Source organism: Miniopterus natalensis, chromosome 7, assembly GCF_054644295.1.
Source record: "Miniopterus natalensis isolate mMinNat1 chromosome 7, mMinNat1.hap1, whole genome shotgun sequence".
NCBI classification, from domain to species: domain Eukaryota; kingdom Metazoa; phylum Chordata; class Mammalia; order Chiroptera; family Miniopteridae; genus Miniopterus; species Miniopterus natalensis.
The window spans coordinates 6209645-6227133 of NC_142087.1; the positions used below are offsets into that span (position 1 = coordinate 6209645).

Consider the following 17489-nt stretch of genomic DNA (forward strand, 5'->3'; position numbering starts at 1 on the left):
GACTCAGAGAAGTTAGGTGGGTGTCCCAAGGCCTCACAGTCAGCCCAGTGGTCTATCTACCTGGCATTCTTCCTACTGACCCCATTCCTCCCTCCCCTCCTCAATCAAAAATGCACTCTGCCGCCACAGCAGTGCTGAGCCCCAGCTCGGCCAAAGGCAGTGTGGAAATGAGTTCTGAAACATGAAGACCTGAGTTCAAATTCCAGCTCTGCCACTTACTGTCACCCTTGGGTAAGGGTGAGTGTCTTTGTAAAGGGGATATTAAAGCCACCTCCTCTCTGCATGTCTGGTGAGGCTTCAGAGCCCACTGGCCTCCTGCCCTCCCTCCCACAGATTTCTCACATTTCACTGCCTGCCTCCAACAACATCCCAGCAACTCCTTCCCAGATGTCAATCAGGAGATGACAGAGGGAGAGGGAGGGCAGGAAGGTTTGCTCCAACTTATCTCATTTAAGACAGGCTTTCTGGGCCAGGACTGAAAAATAAAATTAAATAATAAAATTTGAGGCTGACTAGAAACTCAAAGTCAGTATGCATTTTCCTAGAACTTCTCAATTCTACCTCAGGCAGGGTGGGAGGGCTAAGGGGGTCCTCCTGGGTGGTCCCACCGCTAGTAGGCATCTGTTACAGGCCCTTCCCCTGGCCAGCAGGATGAGCTAACAGCCCCCACGTGATACATCCGGTTGCCATGGTTTCTGTTTACTCTGGGGAAGACAGCTTCCCGGACATCCAGGGCCTGGTTAAGAGGAGTGTTTGCTGCACTCTGACTGTCCAGTCGCTGAGGTCCCTACATTGTCCTTGACTGCACACAGGCAAGACACAAAGGCCTTGGTTCTCAAATTGTGCTCCACTGACCAGCAGCACAGCATCACCTGGATCTTGTTAGAAACACAAACTCTCTGGCCCCACCCCAGATCTACTGAATCAGAATCCACATTCTAACAAGACCTCGTGCAATTCACAGGCACGTTAAGGTTTGACAAGTCCTGGCTTACGGTAAGTAGGTACCAGCCTGCTGTGGAGATCATCTAACTGGGATGGTATTAACGTGACCATTACAGCTAACGTGGGTGTCACCTAACCCGGACCATCAGCTGTGGGGTGAGCCAGCTAATATGGACATAACCATCCCGACCGCCAGTGGTATGATCTCCATGGTCCAGCTCTATGTGAATGTGAGTTACATTACCGAGGGGGAAGCTCTGTGTCCTGGTTTGAGCTCCAACCCCACACACCTCACTCAGTCAACAGAATTCTGTTTCTCTTTGATGCCACTGAAACCAGCCTCAGTGTTTGCATTAGTCAGTTAAAGCCTTTGCCTCTGCCTCTTTCTTAAAGGATTCCTCCCCCAACACTAGATAGCTGGAGAGCTGGGAAGGTTCCCCAAAAGCATCCCTGGGGAAGATGCTGGAAAGAGGGTAGATGGGGTTCTCCAGGGCCCCAGAGGATATAGGGAGGGGGAGCAGGGCTGCTGATGTCTCTGCCTTGGAAGAAGCAGCTCCCAGACTGCCCTGGGTCAGAAACCCTTCAAGAGGCCCCACTCCAGCTTACCCCAGGGTATGACCCCCTTGGCGCCCCCTCCAAGGGGATGTTCATGACCTTTGCAAAACCAAATGCAATAACCAAGTCCTACTTGCTGAGCAGACCCCAGGGCCAGCCTCAGAGTCTGCAATAATCCAGACATGTGTTTGGACAGGAGGCCCCCTGCAAAGCTCGGTCAACTCTGCCTGTCGCCTGAGGAGGGAAGCGGTTCACCTTTTGCTAATCGCCTAATTCATTTTTTATTATGAACTTTCCTGTTTTCTATTTGCCATCTGATTGAAGATATTACCAAAGGCATTTAAACAGCATTGGGCTGTACCACAATGGCAAACATAACTCCTTTTACTTAAATCTGCATTAATATACATATAATTCCCTGATCACAAAGACCTCATGGTCTGCAGGTTAGACCCTAAGTGAAGGCAGATTGGGCAAGAGGTATATACACAATGGAAGGTTTTTCAAAAGCTAATAAGCCGTGCCAGGTGGGTACAATAAACCAGGCGCTTTCTCATGCTATTGGTGGACATGTGTGACCCTCCTGGAAAATGGCATGACAACCTCAACAAGAGCCATGAAAATGCTTACTCCTTTGACAAAGGAGTTCTACTTTGGCTCATAGCCAAAAACCTGGGTCTTACCCTTGACCCCCACCCCATAACACCCCACATCCAACCCATCCCCAAATCTCATGCACTCTACCTCCTGATATCTCCCATGCCCCTCCACGTCTCTCCATTCCCACCAATCAAGCCTTCTGTAATGAAGGGAAAGTTCTATGTCTCCACTACCCTAGAGGCTACAGAATATTGGAAATACATCTAGTGTGACTGAGGAATGAAATCTGATTGGATTTTATTTTAAATGTAAATCACCACATGTGGCTAGTGGCTACCATATTGGATAGGGCCGCCCCAAGCCATCATCCAGCCGCTCCTATACCATAGCAATCACTACACAACTGTCTTCCCACATCCACCCGTGCTCCCATCCAATGTTTTCCCCAGAAGACAGCCACAAAAATTCTTCTGAAATGCAACACACCTCAACTCCCAGCACCCGAGACAAAGTCCAAGCTCCTGGACAAGGCCTTCGAGGCCCCAACTCCTAGGGACAGAGAGCACCTCAGCTCTCAGGGAGCCTATGGTGTTCCAGGTGCTGGGGCAGGGGCAAGGAGGGTGGCCTAGGGGAGAGCAGTGAAGGCCTCCTGGAGGGGGCGGCACTTGAGCAGAAATTTAAAACACATGTATGTAGGAATTTTCCAGGTAGGTGGGAAATGCTGAAACCAGAGGCACGGCAGTTAGAATTGCTCCAATAGATAGATAGATGATAGATAGATAGATAGATAGATAGATAGATAGATAGATAGATAGATAGATAGATAGATAGATAGATAGATGATAGATAGATAGATAGATAGATAGATAGATGATAGATGATAGATAGATAGATAGATAGATAGATAGATAGATAGATAGATAGATAGATATAGATAGATACATCCACAAGCAAACAGCAGAGTCCTGCCCTCGTGAAACTGATGTTCTAGGGGCAGTGGTGAGACATAAACACTAAATGTAATAAAAAGGTGCATTATACATGTTAGAAGGGAAAAGAGAAAGATGGGTAAGAGGCTTCTGGGAGACCAAGCTGGGATAGAGCAGTCTGCAGCGTTAAATATTAAGAAAGTGCCCAATAAACACTGTTCTTGAGTCTGGGGAGGGGGGTAGTAGTGGGTGACTTCTCCCCATTTCCTAAACATAGTCTTCACAATTTACAGTTTAATAAAAAGGAAGGGGTGATAACTTTAGGAGACAAGTCACCAAAAAGTCCTGCTTGCTCAACAGAAACATTCTCACGGACTAGAAAGAGATTTGTTATCTCTGAAGGCCACTCCGGCTGTGCCCCAGCTACCCCAACCCAAGCAACTGGGAGTGACGCCTTCCTCCTGCCAACGGCAAGGTCACCGCCTGCAAGCAGAGGGGAAGTGGAAAACAGGGTGGCTGTGCCGAGGTCCGCCAGCCCTCGCCCCAGAGAGTCAAGCTTGATTAACAACCATAATGGTGAGGATTTCGAACATCAACCCTCTTGACTCCCGTCTCAGTTTTCTTCCATGGGCTGGGCTGGGGGGGGGGGGTATGTTCTGGTAGGAATCCACATGTATTAGCACTTGCAGCCCCCAGACACTGTGCCTCTCACATAGATGTGTTTACGCCTCCTAACAATGATATCCAAATAAGTAAGGCCCAGAGAGGGTGAGTGAATTATTCCTGGAAACACAGCCTGGAATATGTATGCTATAACCTGGAATATGTATGGCCATCTCTGGAAATTATAACCAACACATGGATGCCTTCATCTTTCAGCAACTTTTTATTGAGCACCTACTACACAGCAGATACCATGCTAAGGTGCTGGGACTCAGGAGCAAAGAAAACAAACATGGTTCCAGTGGTTTGAAGGCTTACTGTCCTCAAGATGGAACAGACAAGTAATCTCACAGATAAATCACACAGTGGGGGAAGGTACACTAGAGGCTATGATAGAGAACATCGGGGCAGCTGCACAGATTAGGGGTCAGAGTCTTTGAGAAAGCGAGGATAAGACTGAGGCCCGGAGGACCATGAGCCAGCCATGAGGAGAATGGAGGCAAGAACACTCCCAGCAAAGGGAAGAGCACGTGCACAGCCCTCGGCAATAAGAACAGGGGTGGGGGTATCTGGAAAACAACAAAGGCCTGGGGAGCCAGATTGGAATCAACAAGGGGGAGGCTGGCTTTGCTTAGCACAGTGTCCCCAGCACAAAGCCTGGTGCCTTGGACAGGCTGGAAAAGTTAGGCAGGGGCTAGATCACACAAGAATCCAGAGGCCAAAAAAGGCATCTGATGTTATATACACACCAGGGGAAGCCACTGGAAGGTTTTAAGCAGAGGCCTAGTAGGTTGGTAAGAGTTCACCGAGCTACAAGGGAGAGCCACTGGGTGGTACTGCTCAGAGAAATCACAGGATCCAATTTACACGTCAGAAGAATCTCGATCATGGCCAAGATGGCTCCTTAGCTCATCCTGATGTGTGACTTGTGGTCTCTGGATAGTAAATGTCCCCAAAAAGTAAGCATCCCCAGCTGGTATGTGGGAGGTGGCCACCTTTGAGAAAAGCAAGACAAAGCAGCAAATGACAGGACGTGTTGACAGGGCTTCAGACAGATGTGTGGCTTTTGGCAGATGGAAAATTGTCCTGGAGAATGCCTCACCAGGGTTGTGGCTTATTGTTAATGTCGAGCCATTAGGAAAACACAATTATGTGCTTCACTGATACTGTAAGACATAATCCCAGATAGCGAGCAAACATTTAGTGCTCCATCCAAGAGAGATGGGGCAACTAACAGAAGAGCCACGGGAGGAAATGCCTGCACTACACAGGTGAGTGGCCAGGCCCTTCAGTATTAAAACCAAAGCTTGCATCTTAGGCATCTATAGACAGATTTCGAAAGGAAATTAAAATTAACTATCCCAGGTACTTAAACATGCATTATTATCCCATTTAATTTCATAAACAGGGAAACACTGTTAATCCCATTTTGTAGATGAGGAAACTGAGGTCCAGAGATATAAAGTAGCTTTCCAAATGCCCATGTTCCTCTCAAGTCCAGCCTCATCACTTGACACTGTCATCTCTTCCTATGCCTTTGTACATGCTGTTCCTTCTACCTGGAATGCTTTTCCCTACCTTCTTCACGTGGCAAATTCACCTTCAAACACAGGCCAGGTGTCTCCTCCTCTGAGAAGACTTCCCTGACTACCCCCAGCCTGGTGTGGTGGCCTCATACCCATTTGGAATTATTTTTGCCTGTCTCTCTATTCAGACAGTGGCTCCTCAAGAGCAAGGACCACATGTTAATCACCTGTTCATGCCTGGCATCTACCACACAACCCTGTAGACAGCAAGTAGTAAATGTTCTTTGGATGGCTGAAATAACTCTTAATAAGCTGAGAAGCCAGGATTGGATCCCAGGCCAATATGATTCCAAAGCATCTCTCTTGGCCAGAATGTGTGTGTGAGTCTCACATGGATCAATCAGAAAATGTACAGAAATATGGAATTTATTACAAAACATACTGAGGGATTCATTCATTCCTCCAAAACAGATGCCGAAAAGCACCACCCCTCAGGGGAAATAGAATGTGAATTTGGGTAAAAAGTTAACCAAACCCTTTTCCCTTTTGCACAAGAATTTCGCTTTTGTTAATTGTCTAGCATAATTCCCCTGGAAACCTAATGAAATTAGGATGTTAACTATGTTACTAGGCAACTCTGCTTATGGTAAAAATGACCCCTGACTGGTAAGTTGCATCTAGACTGGAAGAAACTATAAATAAATTATAAATATCTGATAAAGAAGCCATGCTTTAGGTTGCCTGAGTACAGTGACTCTTAAAACTGACATGCCCCTCGCAGGGACTCTTGAAGCGAAGACTATGCAACTGCAACATGCAATATGAGTCTTTTGGGGAATGAGGCTTCTAAGCCAGGGTGGCTTCTACACTCACCCTCTGTGGGTCTCACTCCTTTGCACTTGAACTAAAAGCTGGGGTGTGGTGGGGAGCCTGACAAAGGGATGCACTCCTGGCCACATCTGTGGGCTGCTGCAGGGACCAAGGAACAGATCGTGTGCTCTGCTGGCAGGTAGTGATTCCTGTCTCAACTCCTTGGAGGAGACAGGTACCAAGTGTCGCTTGTGTGAATCTTGTGAATCTGAATGTTTAATGGAACCTTGAAGAGTCCCTGTGGGAGCTGCAATGAGGCAAAAGGGAACTGATACAGGAGAGAAGAGACCTTCCCACACCTATTCTGAACTGGAAAGCTCCTTAGAGACTCTATTGTTTATAAAAGACATAAAATACTGGGATGGAGCCCACACTCACTGTCCTACGAGGGGCCTAGATGACCTGAGTAACACCTGGCAGCAGGAATGAGGGAAGGGATGACTTACTTGACCTCCCAGAGGCCTCACCACAACCCAGGATGCAAGCACAGGTTATGTGAGAAATCAGGGACTCAAGGAAGTTAAATGACGGGTCCAAAGTCACACAGCCTGTAAGTGCCAGGATAGAAACCCAGGCACTTCCACTGAACTCAAAAGTCACATTTAAATCCACTATCTGGTTTTGCATAAAAATTAACTTACAGCTCAGGTGGACTTATAGAACAGAGAAAGCGGGGGGGGGGGGGGGGGAACCTTTTTAAAGAATGTAGGTAGCACCCAATAGGCACCCAATAAATATTTGCAGAATAAATAAGAAACAAAAGGCCCAGGGTCCATCTTCCACATTATCACGTTCAGTTCAAGCCAAAACACAGCACAATGGAACAACAGAATCTATGCATGAGATTGATCCTGGGCCATACTACTGAGCTAGATTCATTTCCAACAAGTTTCTAAATCATTCCTGCAAATTAGGCCCTACTTTGAGATAAGCACGTATTAATTAGCTATAATGCGAAGGCACTCTATTAGCAAATGTAGTTGAAAACCAAGGCAGGAGGCCCAGCTGGGAGCCCCCTGGCCCCCAGAAGAGCCAATACACCAACAGTAAAAACCAGGGCAAGCTGACCCCACTCCTCCATCCCTGCAGAGGGCGGAGCTCCTGGCACCTGGCAGGTGGAGGCTGCAGGACAGAGGAGCAGAGAGAGCACAGTTCAAGCCCAGCTCTGCTGACAGGTCCTCTGCCACCTTTTATAACTTGACCTATTTGGATATTACCCACAAAATGGGCACACGTGTGCCTAGGATAGTTCTTATGAAGACTTAATGAGATGACATGAGTGAATACACCTGAGATGTGGTAAGAGCTCAGAGAATAATTTGTGTTTCTTTCTACCCCACTTTTTTCCATAAAATAGAATACATTTTAAAAATTAAAATCCATTAGAGGGGACCTTTTGTACAAGGTGGTGGATAGAGCACACACTTTTTACCTCTCCCCTCTTCTGAACCCCCACTTTTCCCCTCTGTTACTTTACAGAGAACAAAAAACAATCTTTAAAATAAAGTATGGGGATACTCAAGAGAAAGGGGAAAAATGATAGAAGAGTGAAATGAAATTGGGAGTTAGGTAATGAGCAAAAGGCGTGCCGTGATATTCTATATTATGGCTACAAGTGACCCACTCAATTGCCTCTGAGCTTCCTGGGATCTCAGAGAAGGTGAAGAGATGGTGAAGGGCAAAGCTATGGACACTGACCTACATCAAGGTGGAGGCAGGGCGAAGAGCCTCTTGTTGAAGGATGTGACAGGACACCAGCCCCAAGAGAAAGCCATGGTCCTCTACCCAGAGGTGACTCCCTGAGGCATGTCCCAGAAGCTCATCAGAAACCAGTCTGGAGTCTTCCCCACCACACAGGAAAATGTGTGACATCACAGCCCAAAACTCTAGAATCCTACTGTGGAATGTGTAGGAGACTCTCCTTAGGTCCCTGAAAGTTCCATTAATTGTGATTTTTCTTCACTCAGACGTAAGAAGCAGTTATCCTGCAGCTCTCACTCACGTCATGAGATAAAGAAGAACCATCAGTGAGTCGCTAAAAATCATACTGGCCCCTGTCTTGGGAACAAGAGGAAGGTGAGTTTTCTCCCCGAAATGCATCTCCTTGAAATAGACACGGTGGTGGTCCCCTTTCTGTGCATTCATCCCCCAACTGCTGGGAATATTATTGCTGGGCTCACAGCTATAGCTTCCACTGGGAATTGCTCCCTGCCCAGGGAACTACTACAGCCAAATACAGGGTGGTGCAAGAATCAAAGGCATGGGCAGCCCCCTGGCTTCTGTTTGGGACAACTCTGAAGAGCCAGCCTAGCTCCAGAGCTCCCTGTGAGATGCCTTCATCAGTAACCACATTCCAGGCCAGCATCTCCCTCTGCCCAGTTATGCTCAGAGGTGCACCTCCTGAGAACATACCAAAGAAACCTTCCACAGGCAACTGTCCAACTGAGGCTGTGTCCAGGGAACCCAATGTAAGAGCCTCTCCAAGGTGAAGGAGACTCCCCCATGACCTATAGGTGGCCTGAAGAAGGCAGGAGTCCCTAGGACACCTGACCATGCCCCAGCCAGAGCTACATGCCCCAAGCCAGCATTATACCCCCATCATCCTAGACAAAGGAGGGAAAGCCCTCTTGTAATCTAGTCTAGAGCCCTGTTCTCTCAGTGTGCCTCACCAGACCAGCAGCATTGGCATCACCGCCTTATTAGCAGAGTGCATTTTCAGCCCCTCCTCAGCCCTACTGATAACTCTGAAAGTGGCGCCCAGCAACCTGTGTTTTAACTGCCCTCCGGGTGCTTCTGTTGCACTAAAGTGTGAGAAGCAGAGTATCCCTGGCTACTGGGGAAAATCAAACACAAGTCATTAAACTTTCCCATCAGCAGAAGACCAAGATGAAGTTGCTGACAATCATCTGAATCCAGCAACAGGAAACACTCCATACTTCCCACCAAGCTTGGGGCTCCAAGGCACTCCGCTACTTAAAACCCCACGGCTGGTCTGCAACACTCTATGATGATCTTTGCTGGTGTCCCAGCTCCCCTGCAGGCCTCCCCACCCTAGGCTGACAGTAGCCCCAAACCATCCTCCAAGCCACCTTGGAGTGGCTGTTCCCTCTACCTAGAATGCCCTCCCACCACCCTATCTATACCTGTCCCCACGTGGCCGCCTGGCATTTCCTATAAGACTCTGCCGTGTGAAGCTTTCCCACACCCCTGGCACTGCCACTTCCCCAGACAGTTATATATTTAATTATGAATTACATTTTGAGTTACATATAACATGAAATACATATTATAGATCCACACAGCCTTTCATCCAGGAAAGACAAGTTTCCTACAGAGTCGCTGAGCCTTTAGGATAGGGCTGAAACCCCTAGCACACAGTAGGCACTCAAAAAAAGCCTGTTGAGCATCAGTAAACCAGCAGTAAACAGGTAATTACATATTGAAAAACTGCAACTTTGTTGCTCACTCTAGCAGGCACCAGAAATCGCAATTGTACAGGAGCAAGTTTAAGCTTCAGGATAATTAATCAGAATTTATTATCCTGTGTTATAAACCATGTTTTCACTAAGATATAAAATTAAAATTTACCACAACTCATTAAGTTAATAATTACTTACCATATGTTTTTACTGCTGCTCCCAAACCCTGCTGAAAAACCACTATGTAGGTTTTGGGTCCATGTAAATAAGATGACTGTCGACTGCGCGGATACAGGATTTACTGAGAGGGAGACACAGAACTAAAATACTGGACAGAAAGCATGAACCGTAAAGCTCTACCATTCTCATCACTATCATTGTCTGGTTGAGCTGCACCGTACTTTCTAGATTTGTGGTTATCAAATAGGGGCGATTTTCTCCCCCAGGGGATACTTGGCAAAGTCTGGAGATATTTTTATTTTTTGTTAATCCTCTCCCGAGGATATTTTTTCCATTGAAATTTTTTTAGAGAGAGTGAAAGGGAGGGAGGGAAGGGGAGAGGGAAAAGGGAGAGGAAGAAGAGAGAGAGACATCAGTTGATTGCTTCCCACACTCACCCCACTGGGGCCAGGGACTAAACCTGCAACCCAGGTACGTGCCCTTGACCTGGAATCAAACCCGAGACCCTTCAGTGCTTGGGCCCAGTGAGTCACACTGGCCAGGGCTGGAGATATTTTTGGTTGTCATGACTAGAGAGGGGCTGCCACTGGCATCTAGTTGGTAGAGGCCAAGGATGCTACAAAACATCCTATAATGCATGGGACAACTGCCACAGCAAGGAATTACCAGGTCTAAAATGTTAATTGCCAAGGTTGGGAAACACTGTTCTAAATTAAAGGGAATTTCCATATCTGTTGCTTTAATCTGTGCTTCCTAGAAATAATACGGAAAAATAATTAGGTCCCCTTGTGCAGATGAGGAAACTGAGGCATGAAGCAGTTAAATGCTGCGCACAAGGTCGCCAGCCCACGCCAATGAATGGTGCAGCTGCAATGGGAACCAGTCTTCTTTGCTTCTCCTCCCACACAGACTCAAGAAGGAAACAGAAAGACGCAGAGGAAATGAGCAGCTCCCTGTCGATTCATAATCCTGAACAGTCCAACAGGAGACCTCTTCAAATCGGAGGCTCAGGAAAGTCCCATCCAGAGACCAGGGCATGGAAATGTCTGATTAGACCCCCTGCACCACGGGGATGGCCAATCCTCCAGCAGCCCCAGCTAAAACTAGGCTCCCCTCGCATTTTAACTTTCAATTGTGCTGCTCTTTGTGAATAGAAATGAACTCATTTCCTGCTGAGGCTGAGTGCTGTACATGTCTGATTTCCAATCCTCCTGGCAGGCAACCCTGTGGGGGGTTGGGGCAGTGATGTGCCCATTCTGCAGAAGAGGAGACTGAAGCACAGGGAGGCTATTAACTTGCCTGTGCTGACGGTGGTAAGGCAGCACTCAAACCCAGGTCTGCCGGGTTCCAGAATATATGCTGCCTTCATATCCTGAGACCAGTTCCAGTAAATCACAGAAGCAAAACAGATGGCCCTACAGAGTCACACAGAGCTGACAGTCACACGGTAGGAGAGTCCTTGGGACAAGGGTGTAGCATGGGGCTTTGTCCTGCATGCACAGACTCAAATCTGCTCTTCCCCACTTACTGGCTGCTCCCTGTGATGAGCTCTGTCCCCTGGGCCTTCCCTGTCAGGGATGGCCCTCTAGGAATGACAGGTCAGCCAAAAGACACCTGGCCCCAGCCCTGCTGTGGAATCGATGTGCTCACCACAAAATCTTCAGGTTATAAGCCAAATAGATACTAAGTTCCTCAAGCCACTAGGTACAATAGGCCACCCTGAATTCATTCATCCATTCATTCATTTATTCCATAAATACAGGGTGGGGCAAAAGTGGGTTTACAGTTATGAGTATGCAAAACAGTTTATTCTTGTATTATTTTACTAATTATCGTATTATTTTCCATACAAACAATTATAAACCCACTTTTGTCCCACCCTGAGAACCTATGTGCAAGATGAGCTCTGGGAATATAAAAGTTAAGGTAGAGACAGTGGTGATTGCCCTGTGAGGGCCATCTCCTCAAAAAGCATCATCTTCTTCCTTGCTGGGTACGCCACTCTACAGTTATAAAAAGATATGCTCAGACTTTATTTCCTTATGTTTCCACACTACAGCTCCCCATCTCACTAGGCTCATGGTCACTGATTTGCTCAAAGAAGGCCACTGCCATGCTCAGGGTCACCAAGTAGATTGGGCAGCAGTGCCAGGCCTAGGCTACCCCTCCTGAGATTGGTAAGGTACAGAAGTGTGGTCGGAGAGGATCCTTCAGGACGGCTTGGGGGAGGGGTTATAGGGAACATATGTAGATTGAAAGTAAAAAAGAGCCTCTTAACAGAGGCACAGGCATCCTTCCAGAGTTCCCTGGGACCAGCCATCTCAGCTCAGAGCTCACCTGGCCCAGGGCTCTTTCCACAGAACCCAGCCACATCCACCTGTGCCCCTGGAGAAAGAAGCTATGGGGGCCTCACCCAGCAGGGACCCTGAGCAGGCCTCACATATCTCAGGTCCAGATGAGGTGGGAACAGCAATTCCCACTTCATAGATTTACATCACAAGAAGACTCCAATCATTCATAACCAAGCTTGTCTAGATCCCATCCAGGTATGAGATGCTGTGTCCAGAGCTGTGTGGGTGGATGAAGAGTTGAGTAATTCACCCACCAGCACATATTTCCTGAGCAATTAAGCGCCAGGCACGTGCCAGGTGCTGATCATGGTTCCTGTCTGCTGGGACCCCACAAACAACCAAACTATTGCTACACACAGTGTGGTTGCTGGACCAGCAACAGCTCATCTGGGAGTTCATTAAACATGCAAGTTCTTAGGGCCCCAACCCAGACCAACTGAATCAGAATCTCTGGGGGTGGAGCCCAGGAATCTGTTTTTAAAATCTTGCCAGATGATTCCTAATGTGTACAGAAATTTGAGAACCACTGGTCTAGACCACAACCTTCCCCAGCTCCCTACCTAAAATTGCAAACCAGCACCTGGCCTTGGCACCTCTAACCCTTTTCCCGGCTTCATTTTCCCCATAGTTGTATTGCAATTGGTCACAATACCATATATTCCACCCATATACTTATGATTTCCATACAAATATATCAGCTCCAGAGGGCAGCAATTGGTGTTACTTTTGTTCACTGCTGTAGTATTGGTTGCCTAGCACAAAGAGATGCTCAGTAACTGTTGATTGATGGATGGATGCAGAACACGTGGAATCCCGTGCAGTATCACTGGGGGTAGCAAGGAGAGGAAGAAAGAAGGTGGTTGGTTATGGAGCACTGCATGGAGAAAGTGGTACCCAGGTTGGCCTTGGGTGTTTGGACCAGTAATGAAGGATGCTTGAAACACAAAGATGCTAAGCCTCTTCTCAGGATAGGTTCCAGGTGGTTGATGCCACCATTATGTAATTCATAGCTGGCATGTGCCAAGAACTCTCCTAGCCTGCATCACCTCACTTAACCCTCCCAAACCTCTGAGGTAGGCAATGTTGTCTTCAAGAGGACACTGAGGCTCAGAGATATTAAATTATTTGTCCCACCCACAAAGACTTGTATAAGAATGTTTACTCCAACTTTATTTCTAATAGCTCCACTCTGGAAACAAACTCAATATCTATCAGCAGGTGAATAGATAAAACAATTGTGCTATATCATACAATGTGATATAACTTAGCAATAAAATGGAACAAACTACAATATACACAATACACTGAATCTTAAAGACACTGTGTTGAGCAAAAAGAAGCCAGACAAAAATATATAGGTTGCATATGAAGTTCTAAAACTTATATATACTTAGTACACATAAAGTGAACTTGAACAAAGCTGGACACTAGAAATCAGATAAGCAGTTTCCTGTGGAGGAGAGGAAAGGGGTGTTGACTAGAAAGGAGCATGAGGGAACTTTCTGGGATGATGGAAATGTTTCTATATCTGGAATAGGATGGTGGTTACCATCAAAACCAATGACCACTTAAAATTTGCATTTTATTGTATGCAAATCATATCCCAATAAAAAATGAGCTAAGAAATCATTTGCCCTGGGACACAAAGACACAAATGGAGATTTGAACCCAGGTTTGCCCAAACCAATGGCCAGTTTACACAAGTCTACCCTAGTAGAGCAGGAAGCCTCGGGCAATGCCCCAGTGTGGTAAAGCGCCCTACCAAAATATGAATGAAGGGTATTCACAGTTACCCCAGGAAGGCTGTCACAACCCCCCCCCCCAGTCCCCAAACCACAACAGAGACTTGTGGGGAGGCCAGATGAGTGTCAAGCTGGGAGTCAAGGAACTTGGGTTCAGGCCTCAGCTCTGTTCTTTGCTTGCTATGTAACCTCTGAGTACAGTACTCCATGACTCAGTTTCCCCTCTGTGAAGCAAGGAAGAAGGAGGGGATCAATGGCTCCCAGAATGGTGCCACAGAGCCTAGGGGCCACAGGACCACAAGCACCTATGCTCACCAAGCACTGTTATTATATGAAATAAGTAATGTGCCTGCCTCATATCTGGTAAGCTATTTTTTAGATGCATGCTAATATTATTGTGATTAATAAAATACACATCTATTTCAAAGCAAAAATGAAACCATAGCAGCTTTTTGCCATTGTGTATTTCCTCAAACAAAAGATACCAAAAGAACAGCCACTGCTCATGACTTTGGTTTAGAGAGGCTGGAATCTCTGTGTAGAGGATTGCTAAGGGGATAGTCACCAAGGGAACAGTCGCCAAGGGCCCTTCCAGGTCAACTGCGCAGTGGTTGTCCGGCATCACTTAGGCAAATCCTTGCCCTTGTGTTTCTCAGGCCTGGGTCCCTGTGGGGACAAGCCTGTTGTCTGGACCCCAAAGACCCAGCCACCAATGTTCAGGCTATGTCCTGGTTCTGCCGCCCAGTCTGTAGGCCCTAAGGGTGGTCATGGCTGTACCTTGGTTTCCCCTCCAGTTCTGATAGTGACCAGCTAAAGGATGGAGCCTGGGCACTTCCCTCCCTAATCCCTCACCATAAGCTTCTTGTCATAAAATGCCCATCCCTCAACCACCATTACTGAAGGCCACTGTCCACCTAGGATCTGCCTCTCACAGACCTCTGACCCACCCTCCCTCACCAGGCCACAAGCCTGAAGGCCTGAGAAGCTTGTCTCACATCCAAGTGCAAGGTCAGACCTTCCTTTCACCCACCCTAGTGGCTCAGCTGGCCACCCTCCTCCACCTGGACACACCCTCAGCCCTGGGACGGGGGTGGGGGGTTCGTAGAACACAGACAGAAACCAGTGTCTCATTCCCTATGCCTTTCCCTCCTGGCCCGGGGTTTCACACTGGTTCTTGGTGCTGAGTCAGAGCTTTACAGAGCTTCAGAATAAAGCAGAGCCCTTCGCTGACTGCCACCTCCCAAAGGCCCCCATAGGGGACTGCTCCACTCCAGAGAGGTTTACAGAAGGACCATGCCCAAAAGGAGCACTCCCTGGGCTAGGGGCACCCACCCAGACTTTGAGGCAAACATTCCCAATCCCCAGCCATGTCCCCAAACCAGAATCTGGAGGCTTGCCAACTTCATATTTCAAAAAATAACAAAACCAAGGGCAGAAGACAGACCAGCTGCCCCCACACCGAACCATCTCCTCCTCCCTGAAGGCTCCACTTGCTACTTTAAATCAATTTTCCCTCTGTCAGATTGGAAGCAGCCAGAGAACTGGCCTTCTCGCCAGGACACATACCCATCCCCCTTTGGCTTTTAACTTTGCGGGTCACGGGACAAAAGATAACCCCCATCCTTGAGAGACATCACTAGTCGCCCCCACCCGCCGCCCCCACGCAGCCCCCAGGCCCTATGGCCCCAACCCCATGCCCCGCCCGGGGGCAAGCTGCGGTGGGCTTTGCCGGGGTTGCTCCAGAAGCTGCTCCCCAGGGCCCGGGGGGAAGCGCTCAGAGGCCCGGTCCGGAGGCCCTGCGTTCGGCGCGGGGACGCCCCTTTCCACAGGACCCCCACAGCAAGGCGCACGACGAAAAGCCATCGTGGGGTAGGGTGGGGCGGGGCTCCGGCCCTGGGGGGCCGGCAATCCGACCTCGCGACGCGCACTCACCAGGCAACGCCACCGAGCCCTCGCGTCTGCACCAGGGCCGCGGGGAAACCCACGCGCACCGTTCAATCCGGGCTCCGAGTGACGAGAAGCCGCGCTCGGCTCCAGCGGTCCCGGGACGGATGCACCGACCCGCGGACGCACGGACGGGCTGGCTCCTAACTAAGTTTGAAAGTTTCCTCTCTCCCGGACGAAGAAAAAGATGCGGACGGCACAGGTGCACCTAACGGTCCCGGGCTGGGCTCGGCGCGGGGAGGGGAGTCGGGCGCCTCCTGCCCTGGGTTCCAGGCACCCGAGCTTCTGTCGCGCCCCATGCAGCGCAGCGGGGACCTGGCTGCGGGGGGGACCGCGACCCAGGAGAGGGAGGGCGGTGCCCCTCGCTGCGGCCCGGCCTGAAGGGGCGCCGGCTCAGGGTGCCCGGAGGGAGCGGGCCTGGATTGGCCACTGCAAACTCGGAACCCGCGGCGCCGCGGGCAGCGACGGCCAATTAGTAAACGGCCCAATTAGTGCGCGGCGCCGCCCGAGAAGTTAAACCTGGACGCGCGAGCGCGGAGGAGCCGGGTGGGGGAGGGGCGGCGGCTGCCCCCGCGTGACCGCGTGGGACTGCGTGGCCGTCAGGGCGGCGAGTGTGTCTGAGGTCGCCGTCCACGGCGGCCGCGTGGGGCGGCGCGCGCCTACGTGGGTCATTTTGAGTGCGAGCGTTTGACTGTCGGAGCGCCTTCTTTGTGTGACTGTTCCCAGTTGTGACTGGGCGTGACACGAGGGGGCACGAAGCGGGGCGTGCGGCGCAGTAGTGTGTGCACGGGTGACTTGTCTGTGACCGTGTGACAGCGTATGTGGGCGAGTGACAGCGTGTCATTGCGTATAAATGACCGTCAGGGCGACTTGTGTGGGACGGTCAGACTAAGTAGGTGCGTGGCTGTCTGTGTGTGACCGCGGGTCAGCTCGTGAGTGAATGTGAGGCTGTCAGGGGGACACGGGTGAGCCTGAGTGTCACCGTGTCATCGTGTGAGTGACTGTCGGGGTGACTTCTGCCTGTGATAGGAACAACTCGGGGCGTGAGTGTAACCTCCAGGGTATCCGTGTTAGTGGCATGTGCCCGTCGGGGGGGCTGAGGCATGCGTGTCCCCGCGCGCGGACACCGCCGGCATCTCCCCGCGTGTGTCCCCGCGAGCGCCAGTGTCCTGCTCCACCAGGTGACTCCTGCTGGTGCTCCAGCCCGGGACGCTCTGGCTTCCGCGCGGGTCCGAAGGCGCGGGCCGGCCCCCCGCCGGGTGCCCCCCGCCCCGCCTACCTTGCCGCAGTGGTAATAGTCCAGGTGCGCCAGGCCGGCCGGCTCGGCCCCGGGCCGCGCGCCCACCGGGGGCGCCGAGGGGTACAGGCGGACGTCCATGGCGGGCGCGGCGGCGGCGGCTCCCGCGGGCAGTGCCTGGGCGGGCGGCGGGTGGGAGTCGGTGTGAGCGCGGGTGTGCGAGCGCGGGGGGCGGGCCGGGGGCGGGGCCCGGCGGAGCGCCCCGCCCCCGCCCCGCCCCCGCCCCACCCGCGCTATTGTTCCGGCCTCGGGCGCCGCGGACGGCGGGGGCCGGGGCCCTGGGGTTTAGGTCCCTCCTTCAGGCGGGGCTGCCGCGGGGTCCCCGGCCTCCAGGCCGCCCCTGGGAGCCCCGGAGGGCTGTGCGCCTGTCCAGGAGACCCTTTCCCGTCCCGCCTTTCGCCACCAAGGGTGAGAGGAGGGAGAAGCCCCTACGACACCCCCCCAGAAGTGGGACATCCCCCTGCGCCC

At 50.4% G+C, this 17489-nt stretch overlaps 1 protein-coding gene across 2 annotated transcripts in view; it reads right to left on the bottom strand.

The window, feature by feature from the left end:
• TOX2 (TOX high mobility group box family member 2) overlaps positions 1-17102 on the bottom strand; it is a 103313-nt gene extending 86211 nt beyond the window's left edge. For both annotated transcript variants that reach the window (XM_087818546.1, XM_087818547.1), the window contains exon 1: positions 17004-17102. In XM_087818546.1, coding sequence (XP_087674672.1) covers positions 17004-17102 — 99 coding nt within the window. The remainder of the gene's footprint in view (positions 1-17003) is intronic.
• Between the last annotated feature and the right edge of the window lie 387 nt (positions 17103-17489).